The sequence below is a fragment of the Phyllobates terribilis genome, unplaced genomic scaffold (assembly GCF_046119375.1).
Source record: "Phyllobates terribilis strain yellow unplaced genomic scaffold, ASM4611937v1 Scaffold_7__3_contigs__length_470593459, whole genome shotgun sequence".
Classification (NCBI taxonomy): Eukaryota; Metazoa; Chordata; class Amphibia; order Anura; family Dendrobatidae; genus Phyllobates; species Phyllobates terribilis.
Window position 1 is genome coordinate 435,948,977 of NW_027362767.1, and position 17,251 is coordinate 435,966,227.

At 45.0% G+C, this 17,251-nt stretch overlaps 1 protein-coding gene across 1 annotated transcript in view; it reads left to right on the forward strand.

The window, feature by feature from the left end:
- Positions 1-10,932, forward strand: part of LOC141155304 (TLR adapter interacting with SLC15A4 on the lysosome-like) — a 52,429-nt gene extending 41,497 nt beyond the window's left edge. The window contains exon 2 of the mRNA XM_073642140.1: positions 8,250-10,932. Within this exon, the coding sequence (XP_073498241.1) occupies positions 8,250-9,092 (843 nt within the window). The 3' untranslated portion in view covers positions 9,093-10,932. The remainder of the gene's footprint in view (positions 1-8,249) is intronic.
- Positions 10,933-17,251: the final 6,319 nt, after the last annotated feature.

The window sequence follows — 17,251 nt, forward strand, 5'->3', positions numbered from 1 at the left end:
GTCACAGAATTAACTTGAATCTGACAAAAGTAATAATAAATTAAAAATCTATGAAAATGAACAGATGAAAGTCAGACATTGCTTTTCTGCTTCTACAGAATTTTTTTAAAAATTATCCTCATGAAACAGGCCTGGACAGAAATGATGGTTCTTCTTCTTAACTTAATATTTTGTTGAACGATCTTTTGAGGCAATCACTGCAATCAAACGACTCCTGTAACTGTCAATGAGACTTCTGCACCTCTCGACAGGTATTTTGGAGACTCCTCATGAGCAAACTGCTCCAGTTGTCTGGTGGTTGAAGGCTGCCTTTTCCAGACGACATGTTTCAGCTCTTTCCAAAGATGCTCAATAGGATTTAGGTCAGGGCTCATAGAAGGTCACTTCAGAATAGTCCAATGTTTTCCTCGTAGCCATTCTTGGGTGTTTTTAGCTGTGTGTTTTGGATCATTATCCTGTTGCAAGACCCATGACCTGCGACTGAGACCACGCTTTCTGACACTGGGCAGCACATTTCTCTCTAGAATCCCTTGATAGTCTTGAGATTTCATTGTACCCTGCACAGATTCAAGACACCCTGTGCCAGATGCAGCAAAGAAGCCCCAGAACATAACAGAGCCTCCACCATGTTTCACAGTAGGGACAGTGTTCTTTTCTTGATATGCTTCATTTTTCCGTCAGTGAACATAGAGCTGATGTGCCTTGCCAAAAACTTCCATTTTTGTCTCATCTGTCCATAGGACATTCTCCCAGAAGCTTTGTGGCTTGTCAACGTGTAGTTTGGCAAATTCCAGACTGGCTTTTTTATGATTTTTTTTTCCAACAATGGTGTTCTCCTTGGTCGTCTCCCTTGAAGTCTACTTTGGATCAAACAACGAGGGATGGTGCGATCTGACACTGATGTTCCTTGAGCTTGAACTTCACCTTTAATCTCTTTAGAAGTTATCCTGGGCTCTTTTGTTACCATTCGTATTATCCGTCTCTTTGATTTGTCATCAATTTTCCTCCTGCGGCCACGTCCAGGGAGGCTGGCTACAGTCCCATGGATCTTACATTTCTGAATAATATGTGCAACTGTAGTCACAGGAACATCAAGCTGCTTGGAGATGGTCTTATAACCTTTACCTTTAACATGCTTGTCTATAATTTTCTTTCTAATCTCCTGAGACAACTCTTTCCTTTGCTTCCTCTGGTCCATGTTGAGTGTGGTACACACCATGTCGCCAAACAGCGCAGTGAGTATCTGTAGCCCTATATACAGCACAGTGAGTATCTGTAGCCCTATATACAGGCCACTGACTGATTACAAGATTGTAGACACCTGTGATGCTAATTAGTGGACACAACTTGATTTAACATGTCCCTTTTGTCACATTATTTTCAGGGGTGCCATCATTTCTGTCCAGGCCGATTTCATGAGTTTATTTTCTTAAAAATTCTGTGGAAGCAGAAAAGCAATGTCTGACTTTCATTTGTTCATTTTCATAGATTTTTAATTTATTATTACTTTTGTCAGATTCAAGTTATTTCTGTGACCATTGTGGGTTTTTCTTTCATTAAATGAGGGGTACCCAACAATTTTGACCACGTGTGTATGTGTATACTGTTTGGCAGTATTATCTGTGTATCTTTTGGCTCTATTAAGTGTTTATTGTGTGGCAGTATTATTTATTTTTTATTTTATTTTCCTCACTCATATATCTCCATTAATTCCCCAGCGCTTTACAGACATCATCACTGTCCCCATTGGGGCTCACAATCTAATTTCCCTATCAGTATGTCTTTTGCGTGTGGGAGGAAACCCACACAAATATGGGGAGAACATACAAACTCCTTATAGATGTCATCCTTGGTGGGATTTTAATCCAGGACCCCAGCGCTGCAAAGCAATGGTGCTAACCACTGAGCCACCGTGCTCCCATTATGCATGCATTGTGTGGCAGAATTATATGTATATTGTGTGAATGTATTATGTGTTTATTATGTGGCTGTATTGTGTGAATGTGCATTTTTTTGTATTATGTGTGTACTGTGTGGCAGTATTATGTTTATATTGTGTGTCAGTATTATATGTGTATTGTGTGTCAGTTTTACGTGTGTATTGTGTGGATGTATTATGTGTATATTGTGTTGCGGTATTATTTATGTGTTGGGTGGCGGTATTATTTATGTATTAGGTGGATGTATTATAGGTTTATTGTGTGGATGTATTATGTGTGTTTTGGGTGGAGGTATTATGTGTATATTGTGTGTCAGTATTATATGTGTATTGTGTGGATGTATTATGTATATATTGTGTGGCGGTATTATTTATGTATTGGGTGGTGGTATTATTTATGTATTAGGTGCATGTATTATAGGTTTATTGTGTGGATGTATTATGTGTGTTTTGGGTGGAGGTATTATGTGTATATTGTGTGTCAGTATTATATGTGTATTGTGTGGCAGTTTTACGTGTGTATTGTGTGGATGTATTATGTATATATTGTGTGGCGGTATTATTTATGTATTGGGTGGTGGTATTATTTATGTATTAGGTGCATGTATTATAGGTTTATTGTGCGGATGTATTATGTGTGTGTTGGATGGAGGTATTATGTGTATATTGTGTGTCAGTATTATATGTGTATTGTGTGGCAGTTTTACGTGTGTATTGTGTGTCAGTATTATATGTGTATTGTGTGGCAGTTTTACGTGTGTATTGTGTGTATTTATTATGTATATATTGTGTGGCGGTATTATTTATGTATTGGGTGGCGGTATTATTTATGTATTAGGTGCATGTATTATAGGTTTATTGTGTGGATGTATTATGTGTGCGTTGGGTGGAGGTATTATGTGTATATTGTGTGGAGGTCTTATATGTGTATTGTGTGGCAGTATTATATTCCCACTGTATATAAAATCTAACAAAGGCTTTTGTCTTCCTTTCTCATAAAAGATGACAAAACATCACTTAATCCACAGTCTTGGTATATACTCCACCTCCTGGATGTATATACGCTGCCACCGCAGAACGACATCACTACAATAACCTATAATTCCAACACTTCATCTGTTGTACGAAACTTCTCCTTTTTAACTGTAAAATCGAAAGCGGAAGTGCTGAGGGTTCGTTACTCGGTGTCAGGAGGCGGATGACGGCACAAGCTCCAGGATCTCAGAGAAACAGGATGGAGCGGGGACGCTGGCGGACAGTCCGATGAGCGAGGAGCGCGGCGCCGGAGGGTAAGATAATTATACATACGTTATAGAGGTGACGTGTCCAAAGCAAGAGGCGATCACAGGGAGATGAACGTGGACTCATCTGCCTCCGTTCTGCATGGAGCCATCACAGGGCCATGAAAGGGACCTAGCAGACATTTCTATCACATCTCTTCAAATCTTTATATGATTGTGTCATACTGTGGCCTTATATCAGAGCGTCATGTCACACAAAATAGTTAATAAATAACACTTCCCACATGTCTACTTTACATCAGCACAATTTTTGAAACAACATTTTTTTTTTTGTTAGGGAGCTATAAGGGTTAAAAGTTGACCGGCGATTTCTCATTTTTCCAACGAAATTTATAAAACCATTTTTTTTTAGGGACCACATCACATTTGAAGTCACTTTGACAGAAAAAAAAAACTAAAAGTGACACCATTCTAAAAAAATACACCCCTCAAGGTGCTCAAAACCACATTCAAGAAGTTTTCAGGTGCTTCACAGGAAGTTTTGGAACGTGGAAGAAAAAAATGAACATTTAACTTTTTTTCACAAAAATTTTACTACATTTTTTTTTTATTTTCGCAAGGGTAAAAGGAAAACATGGACCACAAAGTTTGTTATGCAATTGCTCCTGAGCACGCCGATACCCCATATGTGGGGGAAAACCACTTTTTGGGCTCGGAAGGAAAGGAGCGCCATTTGACTTTTTGAATGTAATCTTTGCTGGAATAATTAGCAGACGCCATGTTGCGTTTGGAGAGCCCCTGAAGTGCCTAAACAGTGGAACCCCCCCCCCCCCCCACAAGTGACACCATTTTGGAAATTAGACCCCTCAGAGAACTTTATTTAGATGTGTGGTGAGCACCTTGAACCCCCAGGTGCTTCACAGAATTTTACAACGTTAATCTGTGAAAATGAAAAAATATATATTTTTCCCACAAATATGTTGTTTTAGCCCCCAATTTTTTCATTTTCACAAGGATAGCAGGAGAATGTGGACCAAAAAATGTGTTGTGCAATTTCTCCTGAGTACGCCAATACCCCATATGTGGTCAAATACTACTTTTGAGGCACAGTGCAAAGCTCAGAAGCGAAGAAGCGCCATATTGGAGTTCAGATTTTGCAGGACTGGTTTGAGGGTGCCATGTCACATTGACAGAGCTCCTGAGGTGCCAGGTCAGCCGAATCCCCCATAAGAGACTCCATTTTACAAACTACACCTCTCAATGAATTCATCTAGGGGTGCAGTGAGCATGTTAACACCACATGTGCCTCAAAGAATTTTACACCATTGAGAGGTGAAAAGAATAATTACATTTTTACCACCAAAGTTTTGTTTTAGCTCCAAATTTTACATTTTCACACTGGGAAATGGGTAAAAATGGCACCAAAATTCGTCCCACAATTTTTGCTGAATGTAGAAATACCCCATATGTGGCTGTACAGTACTGCTTAGCCATACAGCGAGACTCGGGAGGGACGGGGCGCTATTTGCCTCCTGGAGCACAGATTTTCCTAGAATAGTTTGCGGACTCCGTATACAGAGACCCTAAGTGCTAGAAGAGCAGAATCCCCCCTCAAGTAACCCCACTTTGGAAGTTATACCCCTTTGGGAATTCATCTACAGGTGTGGTGAGGATTTTAACTACATGGGTGTTTTCCAGAAACAAACAGCAGCGGATGTTGCTGAGTGAAAATTGCATACTGCCATTGTAGTTACCAATACGTTGTAGTGACCAGTACGTTGTAGTGACCAGTATGTTGTAGTGACCAGTACATTATGCCCAGCTCATGCTTCTGGAAACGTGCACCCATAAACTAGGCGGGCTCTCATCGCTACAGAAATGCCAAACATGTGGACGCTAACTGTGGTTCAGGCACACTGTGGGGCTCAGAAGGGAGGGAGAATTTGGATTTGGGAGAACATAATTTTTTAAATTTCTTTAAGCGGGAAAGGGCCATTTAGCTTTTCCAGAGCCTTTATGCTAACAGTAACGTGGAAGCCCCCTATATTTTCGTAAACAGATGACGGACCTGAGTGGGGACTTGCTTTTTTTTTTTTTATTAAGTTGAAGCTTTTATTGTGATCCTAAATGTTATGTAAAATGTTCCGATTTATCCTGTGCTCTACGCTGAGCACTGATATCGGGGTTTCCATTTAAATCTCTGAGTGACGTAATTCAGATGAAACCCCCGAGGGATCCATTCAATATAATGAGGCAGCAGAGTTACTCTGGACTCAGTCTGGCCTCTGTTCAGCGGTGTCCTTTTTTTCAGAGGTTCACAAAACTGTGGCCGACGGCGCTTTTATGCACTCCTAATAAAAAGAAGGACACCACCGGATCATATGCCAGACAGCGTCCACAGTGCTTTCATCTGCCTCGTTATAGGGAATCTTCTGACTGGGGTTGCGTCTGATTCACGAATTTCAGAGATTTACACGGAAACCCCGGTGTAAGCGCTCAGAGCAGATCACAGGATAAGTGTGAGCCGAGCCATACTGCGATCTTTGGGAGGCAGAATGAACAAATGAACAGCAGGTGAAGAATTGGTTTTATTTATTTTTTACGCTGTTCCGCGTGCGGTATAAGTGATTACACAACTTTATTTTGCGGGTCGGTGCGATTACAGTGATACCAGATTTATAGTGGGCTTTTATGTTTGGCTGCTGTCACACACGAAAAGACGCTTTTTTTTGTTGCAAAAACTGTTTTTTGCATCGCCAAAAGATTCTCTGTATAAAGGGAACTCCTCTAGTGGTGACTGCAGACAGAATCATATCATGTATTTCTGGATACAGGTAACACCCCCTAGTGGTGACTGCAGACAGAATCTTATCATGTATCTCTGTATACAGGGAGCTCCCTCTAGTGGTGTCTGCAGACAGAATCTTATCATGTATCTCTGTATACAGGGAGCTCCCTCTAGTGGTGCCTGCAGACAGAATCTTATCATGTATCTCTGTATACAGGGAGCTCCCCCTAGTGGTGGCTGCAGACAGAATCTTATCATGTATCTCTGTATACAGGGAGCTCCCCCCAGTGGTGGCTGCATACAGGAAGTTGTCATGTATCTCTGTATACAGGGAGCTCCCCCTAGTGGTGGCTGCAGACAGGATGTTATCATGTATCTCTGTATACAGGGAGCTCCACCTAGTGGTGGCTGCAGACAGGATCTTATCATGTATCTCTATATACAGGGAGCTCCCCCTAGTGGTGACTGTAGACAGAATCTTATCATGTATCTCTGCATACAGGGAGCTCCCCCTTGTGGTGACTATAGAGAGGATCTTATCATGTATCTCTTCATACAGGGAGCTCCCCCTAGTGGTGGCTGCAGACAGGATCTTATCATATATCTTTGTATACATGGAGCTCCCCCTAGTGGTGGCTGCAGACAGAATCTTATCATGTATCTCTGCATACAGGGAGCTCCCCCTAGTGGTGACTGTAGACAGAATCTTATCATGTATCTCTGTATACAGGGAGCTCCCCTTAGTGGTGGCTGCAGACAGGATCTTATCATATATCTCTGTATACATGGAGCTCCCCCTAGTGGTGGCTGCAGACAGAATCTTATGTATCTCTGTATAAAGGGAGCTCCCCCTAGTGGTGGCTGCAGACAGAATCTTATCATGTATCTCTGTATAAAGGGAGCTCCCCTTAGTGGTGGCTGCAGACAGGATCTTATCATATATCTCTGTATACATGGAGCTCCCCCTAGTGGTGGCTGCAGACAGAATCTTATGTATCTCTGTATAAAGGGAGCTCCCCCTAGTGGTGGCTGCAGACAGAATCTTATCATGTATCTCTGCATACAGGGAGCTCCCCCTTGTGGTGACTATAGAGAGGATCTTATCATGTATCTCTGTATACTGGGAGCTCTCCCTAGTGGTGGTTGCAGACAGGATCTTATCATATATCTCTGTATACAGGGAGCTCCTTCTAGTGGCTGCAGACAGGATCCTATGATAGATCTCTGTACACAGGAAGCTCTCCCTAGTGGTGGCTGCAGACAGAATCTTATGTATCTCTGTATAAAGGGAGCTCCCCCTAGTGGTGGCTGCAGACATGATCTTATGTTTCTCTGTATACAGGGAGCTCCCCCTAGTGGTGGCTGCAGACAGGATCCTATGATAGATCTCTGTATACAGGAAGCTCTCCCTAGTGGTGGCTGCAGACAGAATATTATCATGTATCTCTGTATACACGGAGCTCCCCCTAGTGGTGGCTGCAGACAGGATCTTATCATGTATCTCTTCATACAGGGAGCTCCCCTTAGTGGTGGCTGCAGACAGGATCTTATCATATATCTCTGTATACATGGAGCTCCCCCTAGTGGTGGCTGCAGACAGAATCTTATGTATCTCTGTATAAAGGGAGCTCCCCCTAGTGGTGGCTGCAGACATGATCTTATGTTTCTCTGTATACAGGGAGCTCCCCCTAGTGGTGGCTGCAGACATGATCTTATGTATCTCTGTATACAGGGAGCTCCCCCTAGTGGTGACTGCAGACATGATCTTATGTATCTTTGTATACAGGGAGCTCACTTCAGACCAGCACTTTACCTGCAGGGCCCCTTCTTGCTCTGGACCCTATATCCGTTTTTCATGCTCTTTCTCTGTATGTGGCGGCTGTCGTGCAGCGCGGACCCCACATTCGCGCTGCGGATGAGCTGCACCTGATGTATTTCACTTCCTATTTCTCATAAATGCATAAAGAAATTACTGGAAAGAGGAACATACGGAAAAAAAGAACTAAACCTCAGATGATGCAAAGAGGGGGAAGCATTGATGAGTCATTCATTAACACGTGGGAGGACTACAAGTCGCAGCATAGCCTCTGAGGCTGGAGATGATGGTGGTCAGTTCTGTAATGTAGATATTAGATGGCCGCCTGTTAACCCTTCCTCTGCCTATATTGCCCTCTGAGGCTGCGTTATGTGGATTTCTCCAGGGTGGGGCGGCCATGTACAATATATTATATCCGTCTTGTATGACTTTGTGCTCAGTCTTCTCCATCCTGTTTCTCCGCAGACTATCGCAGTGGCCGCCATGTTGTCGGAGTCGTTCCTGTGCACAGCGATCTACAGAGAGCTGCTGGACATTAAGGATCAGGAGGACGGAGCGGCGGAGAAGTCGCTGGTGGCATGTGCGGGGGGCACGGACTCTGTCTGCAGGGATCATGGACTGGATCCGCCACATCCTTTCGAGCCCCCAGTAGCACCGTCACATGCGCTGAGTATCCCGCGGCGCGAGGCGGTGAGTGACGTCTCCCTGGATCTCTACACGTCGTGGTCCAGTCCGTACGGCAGCATCTACAAGAACTACCCGGACCTGCACATCGCCGGCGATCACATCCTCCATAAAGTGGACTCCGGATGCATCCTGGACGCGGACTGCGAGGACGGCCCGTTGCTGCTCTCTGCGGACATTGACAGCGGCAGTCCTCCGAATGAGAATCCTGGGGGGCTCCTGGGAGGAGAGGGGCCCCCCAGTGTAGACAGCCACATCTTGCCCTCCGCTCCCTTCTCTAACTCTGTTCTGAACGGCTTCATAGAGAAGAAGATGCAGGAGCTTTACAAGCAATGCTACGAAGAGACCCTGACCACCAGCTCCTCGCCGCACCCCCTGATGTGGAGCGCCATCCTGCACAACATGCACCAGATCAGCCTGCAGATATCGCAGGAGCACAACCTGGATCATCCCAAGGCCAAGGGGGCCGTGCTGCAGTGTCCGTGCTGCGTCACCAGCGGGGGGAGCTCCGAATTCATCACTCCAGTCCTCCACATCTCCGGCCAAGACAGCAAGACAAAACCGCCCGCACTGTCCTCCAACTCGGCCTTTATCAAGAACTGCCGGCTGCACAGCAAAAAGTGACGCTGCGCCAAGTTATAGCTGATCTGGACGATATAAGAATGAGTGGCAGCGCAAATCGTGGTACACCATCCCATCCTCGTCACCTCCAGAGCTGCAGTCACTATTCTGCTCTTACATCGTGTTTTATCCTCCAGTCACCTCCAGAGCTGCAGTCACTATTCTGCTGTTACATCGTGTTTTATCCTCCAGTCACCTCCACAGCTGCAGTCACTATTCTGCTGTTACATCGTGTTTTATCCTCCAGTCACCTCCACAGCTGCAGTCACTATTCTGCTGTTACATCGTATTTTATCCTACAGAGCTGGTCACTATTCTGCTCTTACATTTTGTCTTATCCTCCAGAGCTGTAGTCACTATTCTGCTCTTACATTGTGTCTTATCCTCCAGAGCTGCAGTCACTATTCTGCTCTTACATTTCGTCTTATCCTCCAGAGCTGTAGTCACTATTCTACTCTTACATTGTGTCTTATCCTCCAGAGCTGTAGTCACTATTCTGCTGGTACATTGTGTCTTATCCTTCAGTCACCTCCAGAGCTGCAGTCACTATTCTGCTCTTACATTGTGTCTTATCCTCCAGTCACCTCCAGAGCTGTACTCACTACTGTGCTTGTATACTGTGTCTTATCCTCCAGTCACCTCCAGAGCTGCACTCAATATTCTACTGTTACATCTTGTCTTATCCTCCAGTCACCTCCAGAGCTGCACTCACTATTCCGCTGTTACATTGTGTCTTATACTCCAGTCACCTCCAGAGCTGCACTCACTAATCTGCTGTTACATTATATCTTATCCCCCAGTCACCTCCAGAGCTGTGGTCACTATTCTGCTGTTACATCATGTCTTCTCCTCCAGTCCCCTCCAGAGCTGCAGTCACTATTCTGCTGTTACATCATGTCTTCTCCTCCAGTCACCTCCATAGCTGCAGTCACTATTCTGGTGTTACATCGTGTCTTATCCCCCAGTTACCTCCAGAGCTGCAGTCACTATTCTGCTTGTACATTGTGTCTTTTCCTCCAGTCTCCCCCAGAGCTGCACTCACTATTCTGCTGTTACCTCATGTCTTATACTCTAGTCACAACCAGAGCTGCACTCACTATTCGGCTCTTACATTGTGTTTTATCCCCCAGTCACCTCCAAAGCTGCAGTCACTATTCTGCTGTTACATCATTTTTTATCCTCCAGTCACCTCCAGAGCTGCAGGGACTCGTCTGTGACTGCTGCCCCTGCTGGTTTAGTGTCTGCACAGAATTTGCTGCACTATTCAATCATCTGAAGAGTGATAAAGAACTACAACTCCCATAATGCAATGCAGTAGAATACACTAAAAGGGAGTTTATGGGTTTAGAAAAACATGGCTGCTTTCTTCCCGAAACAGCGCTCCTCCTGTCCATGACATGATGTAACAGCAGAATAGTGAGTGCAGCTCTGGAGGTGACGGCAGGTATTTTATTCGTTATTGCAGTAGAAATTGCAGCTGCTGACTCATCAGTATCTGTTTAATATTAGTGAAGGAGCTACATTGTCACCCACTTGTTGGGTGAGGGGAGATGAACTTTGCGGTATTTTTGAGGATCTCCCGTCTCTCTGACATTTGTGTGTTTCGGGGTCTGGAGTTCACGACCAACATACGATGATTGTGAGATCGGCTTCTGTTGTAATAAATCGTAAATGTTTCAGAGTCCAGCGAAATGATGAAACTGCAGGAAGATCCCGGAGGCTCCGGACTCCAGACATCGTACAGTGCGGCCCTGATTCATCAAAGCAACATTTGCCAGAATTCTAGTAAACTTTTGACCGACCACGACTTGCAATGCGACCATTAAAAACGTCCGCCCTGTTACATCTTTGGCTTTGAGTCGCGCTTTCTTTGACCGCGTAGACTTCAATCTAAGTCGTGTGTAATATTCATGTGACATTTCTGTGACTCAACATTTTTTTTGTTTTTTGTTTTACAGTTAATTCACATCTATAAAACCGTCACATTTTAGTGTTTCCGGTTATGTGACTTGTGTGAGAAGTGAAGCTGCGTGATAAGAGACGCCCTTAAAACATAAACCAATTCTCATTCTTTAAGCTCCAGGCGAAAGAGTAACTCCACCACATCCACCACATCCTTTTCAACCCCCCTGATATGCAGTTTATAACGTGCTCCTTATTTCACCATGTTCTCTTGTGTTAGTGTTCCTCCCAGTATTACATGCTGCACGTGGGGTCTGTGTGTATCCAGGATGCTGCTGTCTTCACTCATCCTTACGGAGAAGCATTGTTACATTCTTGGAGTAATTTCCTTCTTAAGTGCTTTGCTCCCTATCCACAACCAGTTTTCACTACCCTCCTTAAGAATCTAGATGCTTTCTCCCCTCTCCACACTCTGATATGCTGTTCACAATCCTCTCCATATGTCTGATGCTTGCTGTAATATTGAAAGCAGGGAGAACGATCTGTGCCAGGAGCGCTGAATGATCTGAATCTGATTTTGCAGATCAGCTAGCTAGAAGAAAAGAATCCATAACCTTTCAGGGTCCACCTGTCTCTCATTCAGAAACGAACAATATTTATATCCCAATGAGGGAAAGCGCTGAGTAATACCAGATATACGAAAAGTTATCTTCTTGTAGATCCTTAAGAGTTGATGAGTGATGGAAATTCCTTAGACTATAACTTTTCTTTTGCTGCCAAATTACTTGAGGTCCTGGATGAGCCCCCAAGAAATTTATGTATGTTTCTCAAAAGTTTGTGACATCCACAAAAAGCAGAAATGACACAGATGTACTGTAGACTAAGTGCCGTTATCTGCTCTGTGACCATAACTAAATGTCGCTGCATTCCAAACCTTTCTCTGCTGGGCCCCTAACTGTTACTATGTGTGTTAATTGTTTACTTTAATTTAATCTTTGTTTTTCATAACTCAGTAGTGCACATACAAATAAACAACTTTGTAAAATATCTTATAAGAAAAATTATCTTCTTTCTCCACTTTCATTCTCAAAATTCTCAATTCACTTGTTTTCCGTGAATACAGATAGTCCCATTACTGGTAGATGACAGGTTGGTGCTCGTACCATTCTATGGAGAACTGTAACTGTCATTTTAAGAAAACTTGCAGCAGAATATCTGTGTCTGCCTCTGGCTCCTCCATAGAATCTTTTGAACATCAGTTGTCTTCTCCTATCTCAGTAATGTGAAGGTCTGAATACAGATTTTGCGAGTGAATTATAATCAGTCCAGGAGGAGAAAGAATCACATTACTCTGATAAAATACATAACAAAGTTGCTTATTTTCATGTGAACTATTGATACATGAAATAAAATTTAAAACGATTGTTACTTTTTAATTTGCGATTTCTGGATTTTATCCTGCAGAATCCTCATCATGTAGTCAGTGTAATAAAATAAAAGCAACACACAAAGATACAGATACATAGAGAAACTCACAGACACAGATCTTAATAAAGATCTCGCAGGATAGAACAGTCTGTACCATAACTCCCAACCGTCCCGAATTCAGCAGGACTATCCTGTCACGTCAGAGATTTTGTCCCGGCTTCTATAATCACCTCTCTTCTTCATCGCTCCGTAGCTCCTCCTCCTCCTCGGGGGGCGGGGCTGCTCTCCGCTCAGTGCATAAATTAAATCTTATTATTCACTCCTTCTCCCTCCAGTGTTTGGTCTCCCCAGGAGTCGAACTCTCATCTCTGTGTGCAGGCTGTAAGCTCTATGTATGAGCCATAGCCCACAATGATGTGTATTGGAGAATTTGGTAATCATCATCTCTATTGCAGACAAAGAACTCAGAAGCAGGTTACACATGTTCATAGAGATACATTGTGTATAACAATGTATTTCTATGGTCCCTGTATACTGAGATGAAGAAAAATATTTTTTTTTTGCTCGTATAAAAGTAGTAAAAATAATAGGCAATTGCAAAAATGTAATTATTTTTTTTGTGAATCTCCCCTGTAATCAAACCAAGAGCCTTAACATTACAGGTAGGAGATTCAGCTACTAAGCCACAAGCTTATGTCATAGGGATAATTCTGTGCACTTGATCTGTATTGCAGGCTCTGATTCTACAGGCAGATTATACTGATAGGATTACACTGCTATGTACATTATTTCATCCTATAAAATTAAAATTACTAAAAAATATTAATGAAAAACACTTGATAATGAAAAAAATGATGTCATTTAATAATGCATTTTTTTTTTTAAAAAATAATAAACATCACAAATAAATAACACAGACATATTTGGTGTCCCTGTAATCGTAACGACCTGCAGAACACAGCGATCAGATTATTTACGGGGATTGGTGAATGACGTAAAAAAAATATGGCGTAATTGATATTTTTTCTCTATTAAACCCATAAAAAATGTAATAAAGCCGTAATGCTGAGGCCGTGTTCACACGTAGCGTAAATGCTGCGTTCTTTCTGCTGCTTTTTTTCTGCAGGAGTCAGCACCACATGGCGCAATAACAATCTTCTCTGATTATTGCGTGTTTGCTGCGTTTCTTTTAGGCGTTTTCCCGCTTATTTGAAGCGATTTTGGTGCAGATATGAAGCAGAATTTTAATGCTTTTTTAATAGTAAAGAAAAGCATTGATTCTGCGCTTAAAAAAGCAACGGCTTTTTATTTCATGTTTTTTTTTTTCAGAAGAAGCCTATAGACAGAAAATGCAACAAGACCACAGAGTTTGGCAGCGTCTTCAGACCACAGAGAGCGGAGACTTTACGGAATCACATTCACTTTGTTTGGACGTTTAGACCATGTTCACATGTAGCGTAAATGCTGCGTATTTTCTGCTGCTTTTTTTTGCATAAAAATTGTGCTGTGTTTAACCGTCCAAGCAAAGTGGATGTGATTTCATGAAAACTGCGCCCCCCTGTGGTCTAAAGACGCTGCAGAACTGTGCGGTTTTCGTGCTTTTTTTTTCCTCTTGTCTTTCAGGAGGAGCCTAAAAAAACGCAGGTAAAAAACTGCAGATACTTTACAGTATTAAGTGCAATATAAATGTATAAAAAACACATTAAAAACATGGCTTCACATCTGCACCAGAAAGGCATCAAATAAGGAGGAAAAAGCCTAAAAATGCAACAATAATCACAGAAGATTGTTATTGTGGAGTTCGGTGCGGATCCTGCAGAAAACAAACACAGTATTTCTGCACTGTGTGAACACGGCCTTACAGACACAAAAAAGTCAGATGTTGTATAGTGACGCTACATAAAGATGAGAAAGTTCTGGCGGCTCCGACTGTGAATGAAGGAACAAAAAATAATCCACAACTAGAGATGAGCAGGACGCACAGATGACGGCGCGCTGCTCCGGGTGATCAGAACCCGCCGGGGACACCGGAAGGTAAGAGATTCACGGCCTCTGGTCCAGCCGCCAGGCAACACTGAAGTGGACACTGGGCTGGAGACCCGGGAATCCATCGCTCATCTCTAGTCCCAACTGTCCTGGATACAGCAGAGAGTCCGGATCTGGGTCTATGCCAGTGGCGTACCGCCAATGGAGGCAGACCACGCGACTGCTATGGGGCCCGTGAGCCGGGGGGGGCCCCATAGCAGTCCAGGGGTGGACATACCGCCGCCGTTGCAGCTGCGCCGGGTCCCCACCATGCAGCTGCACCAAGGGGCCCGCAAGGTGCAGCTGCTCCTTGCACGTTGGCGGTCAGTGAGCGATCCCTGGAGCTCTGCTGCTGTCAGGAGGAGAAGAGCAGCGGAGCTGGAGGGTTCGTCCTCTGCTTCCTCCCTGACCCAGGCGCGCGCAGCTTGATAAAACGCTGGGGAGTGGAGGTGGGGGAGAGCAATGGTGCGATGGTGGGGCTGGGTAGAGCAATAATGGGGTTGATGGGGCTGGGGAGAGGAATGATGGGGCTGGGAAGAGCAATTATGGGGCTGATGGGGCTGGGGAGAGCAATAATGGGGCTGGGGAGAGGAATGATAGGGCTGGGGAGAGAAATAATAGGGTTGTTGGGCTGGGGAGAGCAATATTGGGGCTGATGGGGCTGGGGAGAGGAATGATGGGGCTGAGGAAAGGAATGATGGGGCTGGGAAGAGCAATAATGGGGCAGGGAAGAGCAATGATGGGGCTGGGGAGAGGAATGATGGGGCTGGGGAGAGGAATGATGGGGCTGGGGAGTGGAATGATGGGGTTGATGGGGCTGGGGAGAGGAATAATGGGATGGTGGGGATGGGGAGAGGAATGATGGGGCTGGGGAGAGCAATGATGGGGATGGTGGGGCTGGGGGGAGCAATGATGGGGCTGGGGAGAGGAATAATGGAGTTGATGGGGCTGGGGAGAGGAATGATGAGATAATGTGGAGAGGAATAATGGGGCTGATGGGGCTGGGGAGAGGAATGATGGGGCTGGGGAGAGCAATAATGAGGCTGATAGGGCCAGGGAGAGGAATGATGGGGCTGATAGGGCCGGGAAGAGGAATGATGGGGTTGATAGGGCCGGAAGAGCAAAAATGGGGCTGATGGGGCTGGAGAGAGGAATAATGGGATGGTGGGGCTGGGGAGAGCAATAATGGGGCTGATGGGGCTGGGGAGAGCAATGATGGGGCTTATGGGGCCGGGGAGAGGAATGATGGGGCTGATAGGGCCGGGAAGAGGAATGATGGGGCGGATGGGGCCGGGAGAGCAATAATGGGGCTGATGGGGCCAGGGAGAGGAATGATGGGGCTGATGGGGCTGGAGAGAGGAATAATGGGATGGTGGGGCTGGGGAGAGCAATAATGGGGCTGATGGGACTGGGGAGAGCAATGATGGGGCTGGGGTGAGCAATAATGGGGCTGATGGGGCTGGGGAGAGGAATGATGGGGCTGGGGAGAGCAATAATGGGGCTTATGGGGCCGGGGAGAGGAATGATGGGGCTGATAGGGCCGGGAAGAGGAATGATGGGGCGGATGGGGCCGGGGAGAGCAATAATGGGGCTGATGGGGCTGGGAAGAGCAATAATGGGGCTGGGGAGAGAAATGATGGTGCTGGGGAGAGCAATGATGGGGCTGAGGAGAGCAATGATGGGGCTGGAGAGAGCAATGATGGGGTTGATGGGTCTGGGAACAGCAATGGGGCTGATGGGGCTGGGGAGAGGAATGATGGGGCTGGTAAGAGCAATGATGGGGCTGGGAAGAGCAATAATGGGGCTGGGGAGAGCATTGATGGGGCTGGGGAGAGCAATGATGGGGCTGGGGAGAGCAATGATGGGGCCGGGAAGAGCAATAATGGGGCTGATAGGGCTGGGGAGAGCAATGATGGGGATGGTGGGGAAGGGGAGAGCAATGACGTGTTGCTGGGAGAGAGCAATGACAGGGTGCTGGGAGAGCAATGATGGGGTGGTGGGAGAGAGCAATGATGGAGGTGCTGGGACAGAGCAATGATGGGGTTGCTGGGAGAGATCAATGATGGGGGTGCTGGGAGAGAGCTGATAGTATATTAATGGGGGGGTACATATCTGTATTCGAGGACGCAGTGTGGGGGAGACACATGTATACATACAATATGTGACCTTGTTATTTTCTAGATTGGAGATCATCGTGACAAGACGAGTCGTGGCTGGGAGATGTGGACATGAAGGTCTGACCAGATGGAGAAGAAGCAGCAGAGACCGACTCTGATCAGATGAGACATCAGTGGTAAGTGCCTGGATGTAAATATTATTCTGTATCTGCACTGTGTGACTTGGAGTGATAATGTAAAATCCCTTAGGCTTCATTCTCACATTTGTGTGAAATGTCCGTGAGCTGCCAGATCTTTTTATCGGATGGTCCACGGACTCGTACAGTTTTATAGATCCATTCACACATCCATGAAAATCACGGATCTGAGAATGAGATCTGTGAGGGTCAGAGAATGTCCTGTTCTGATCCGATATTAAGGATTAGAATAGGACACGCTCAATGCGTCGGTAAAACAGGGCAGCACACCGACACTGCACACAGATGCAGGAATGTAGCCTTATTATGTATAGCACAGTCCCTTAGTATATAGTGTACTCACTTATTATGTATAGTTCCATCCTTAGTTATATAGTTTCCTCTTTTATTATGTATAACACCCTCCCTTATTATGTACCATCCTCTCTAGCTCTAGGGGCTCACAGTTGGGGGATCATACTGTGTTGGGGTCAGCGCATACTTTGCCCTGGGA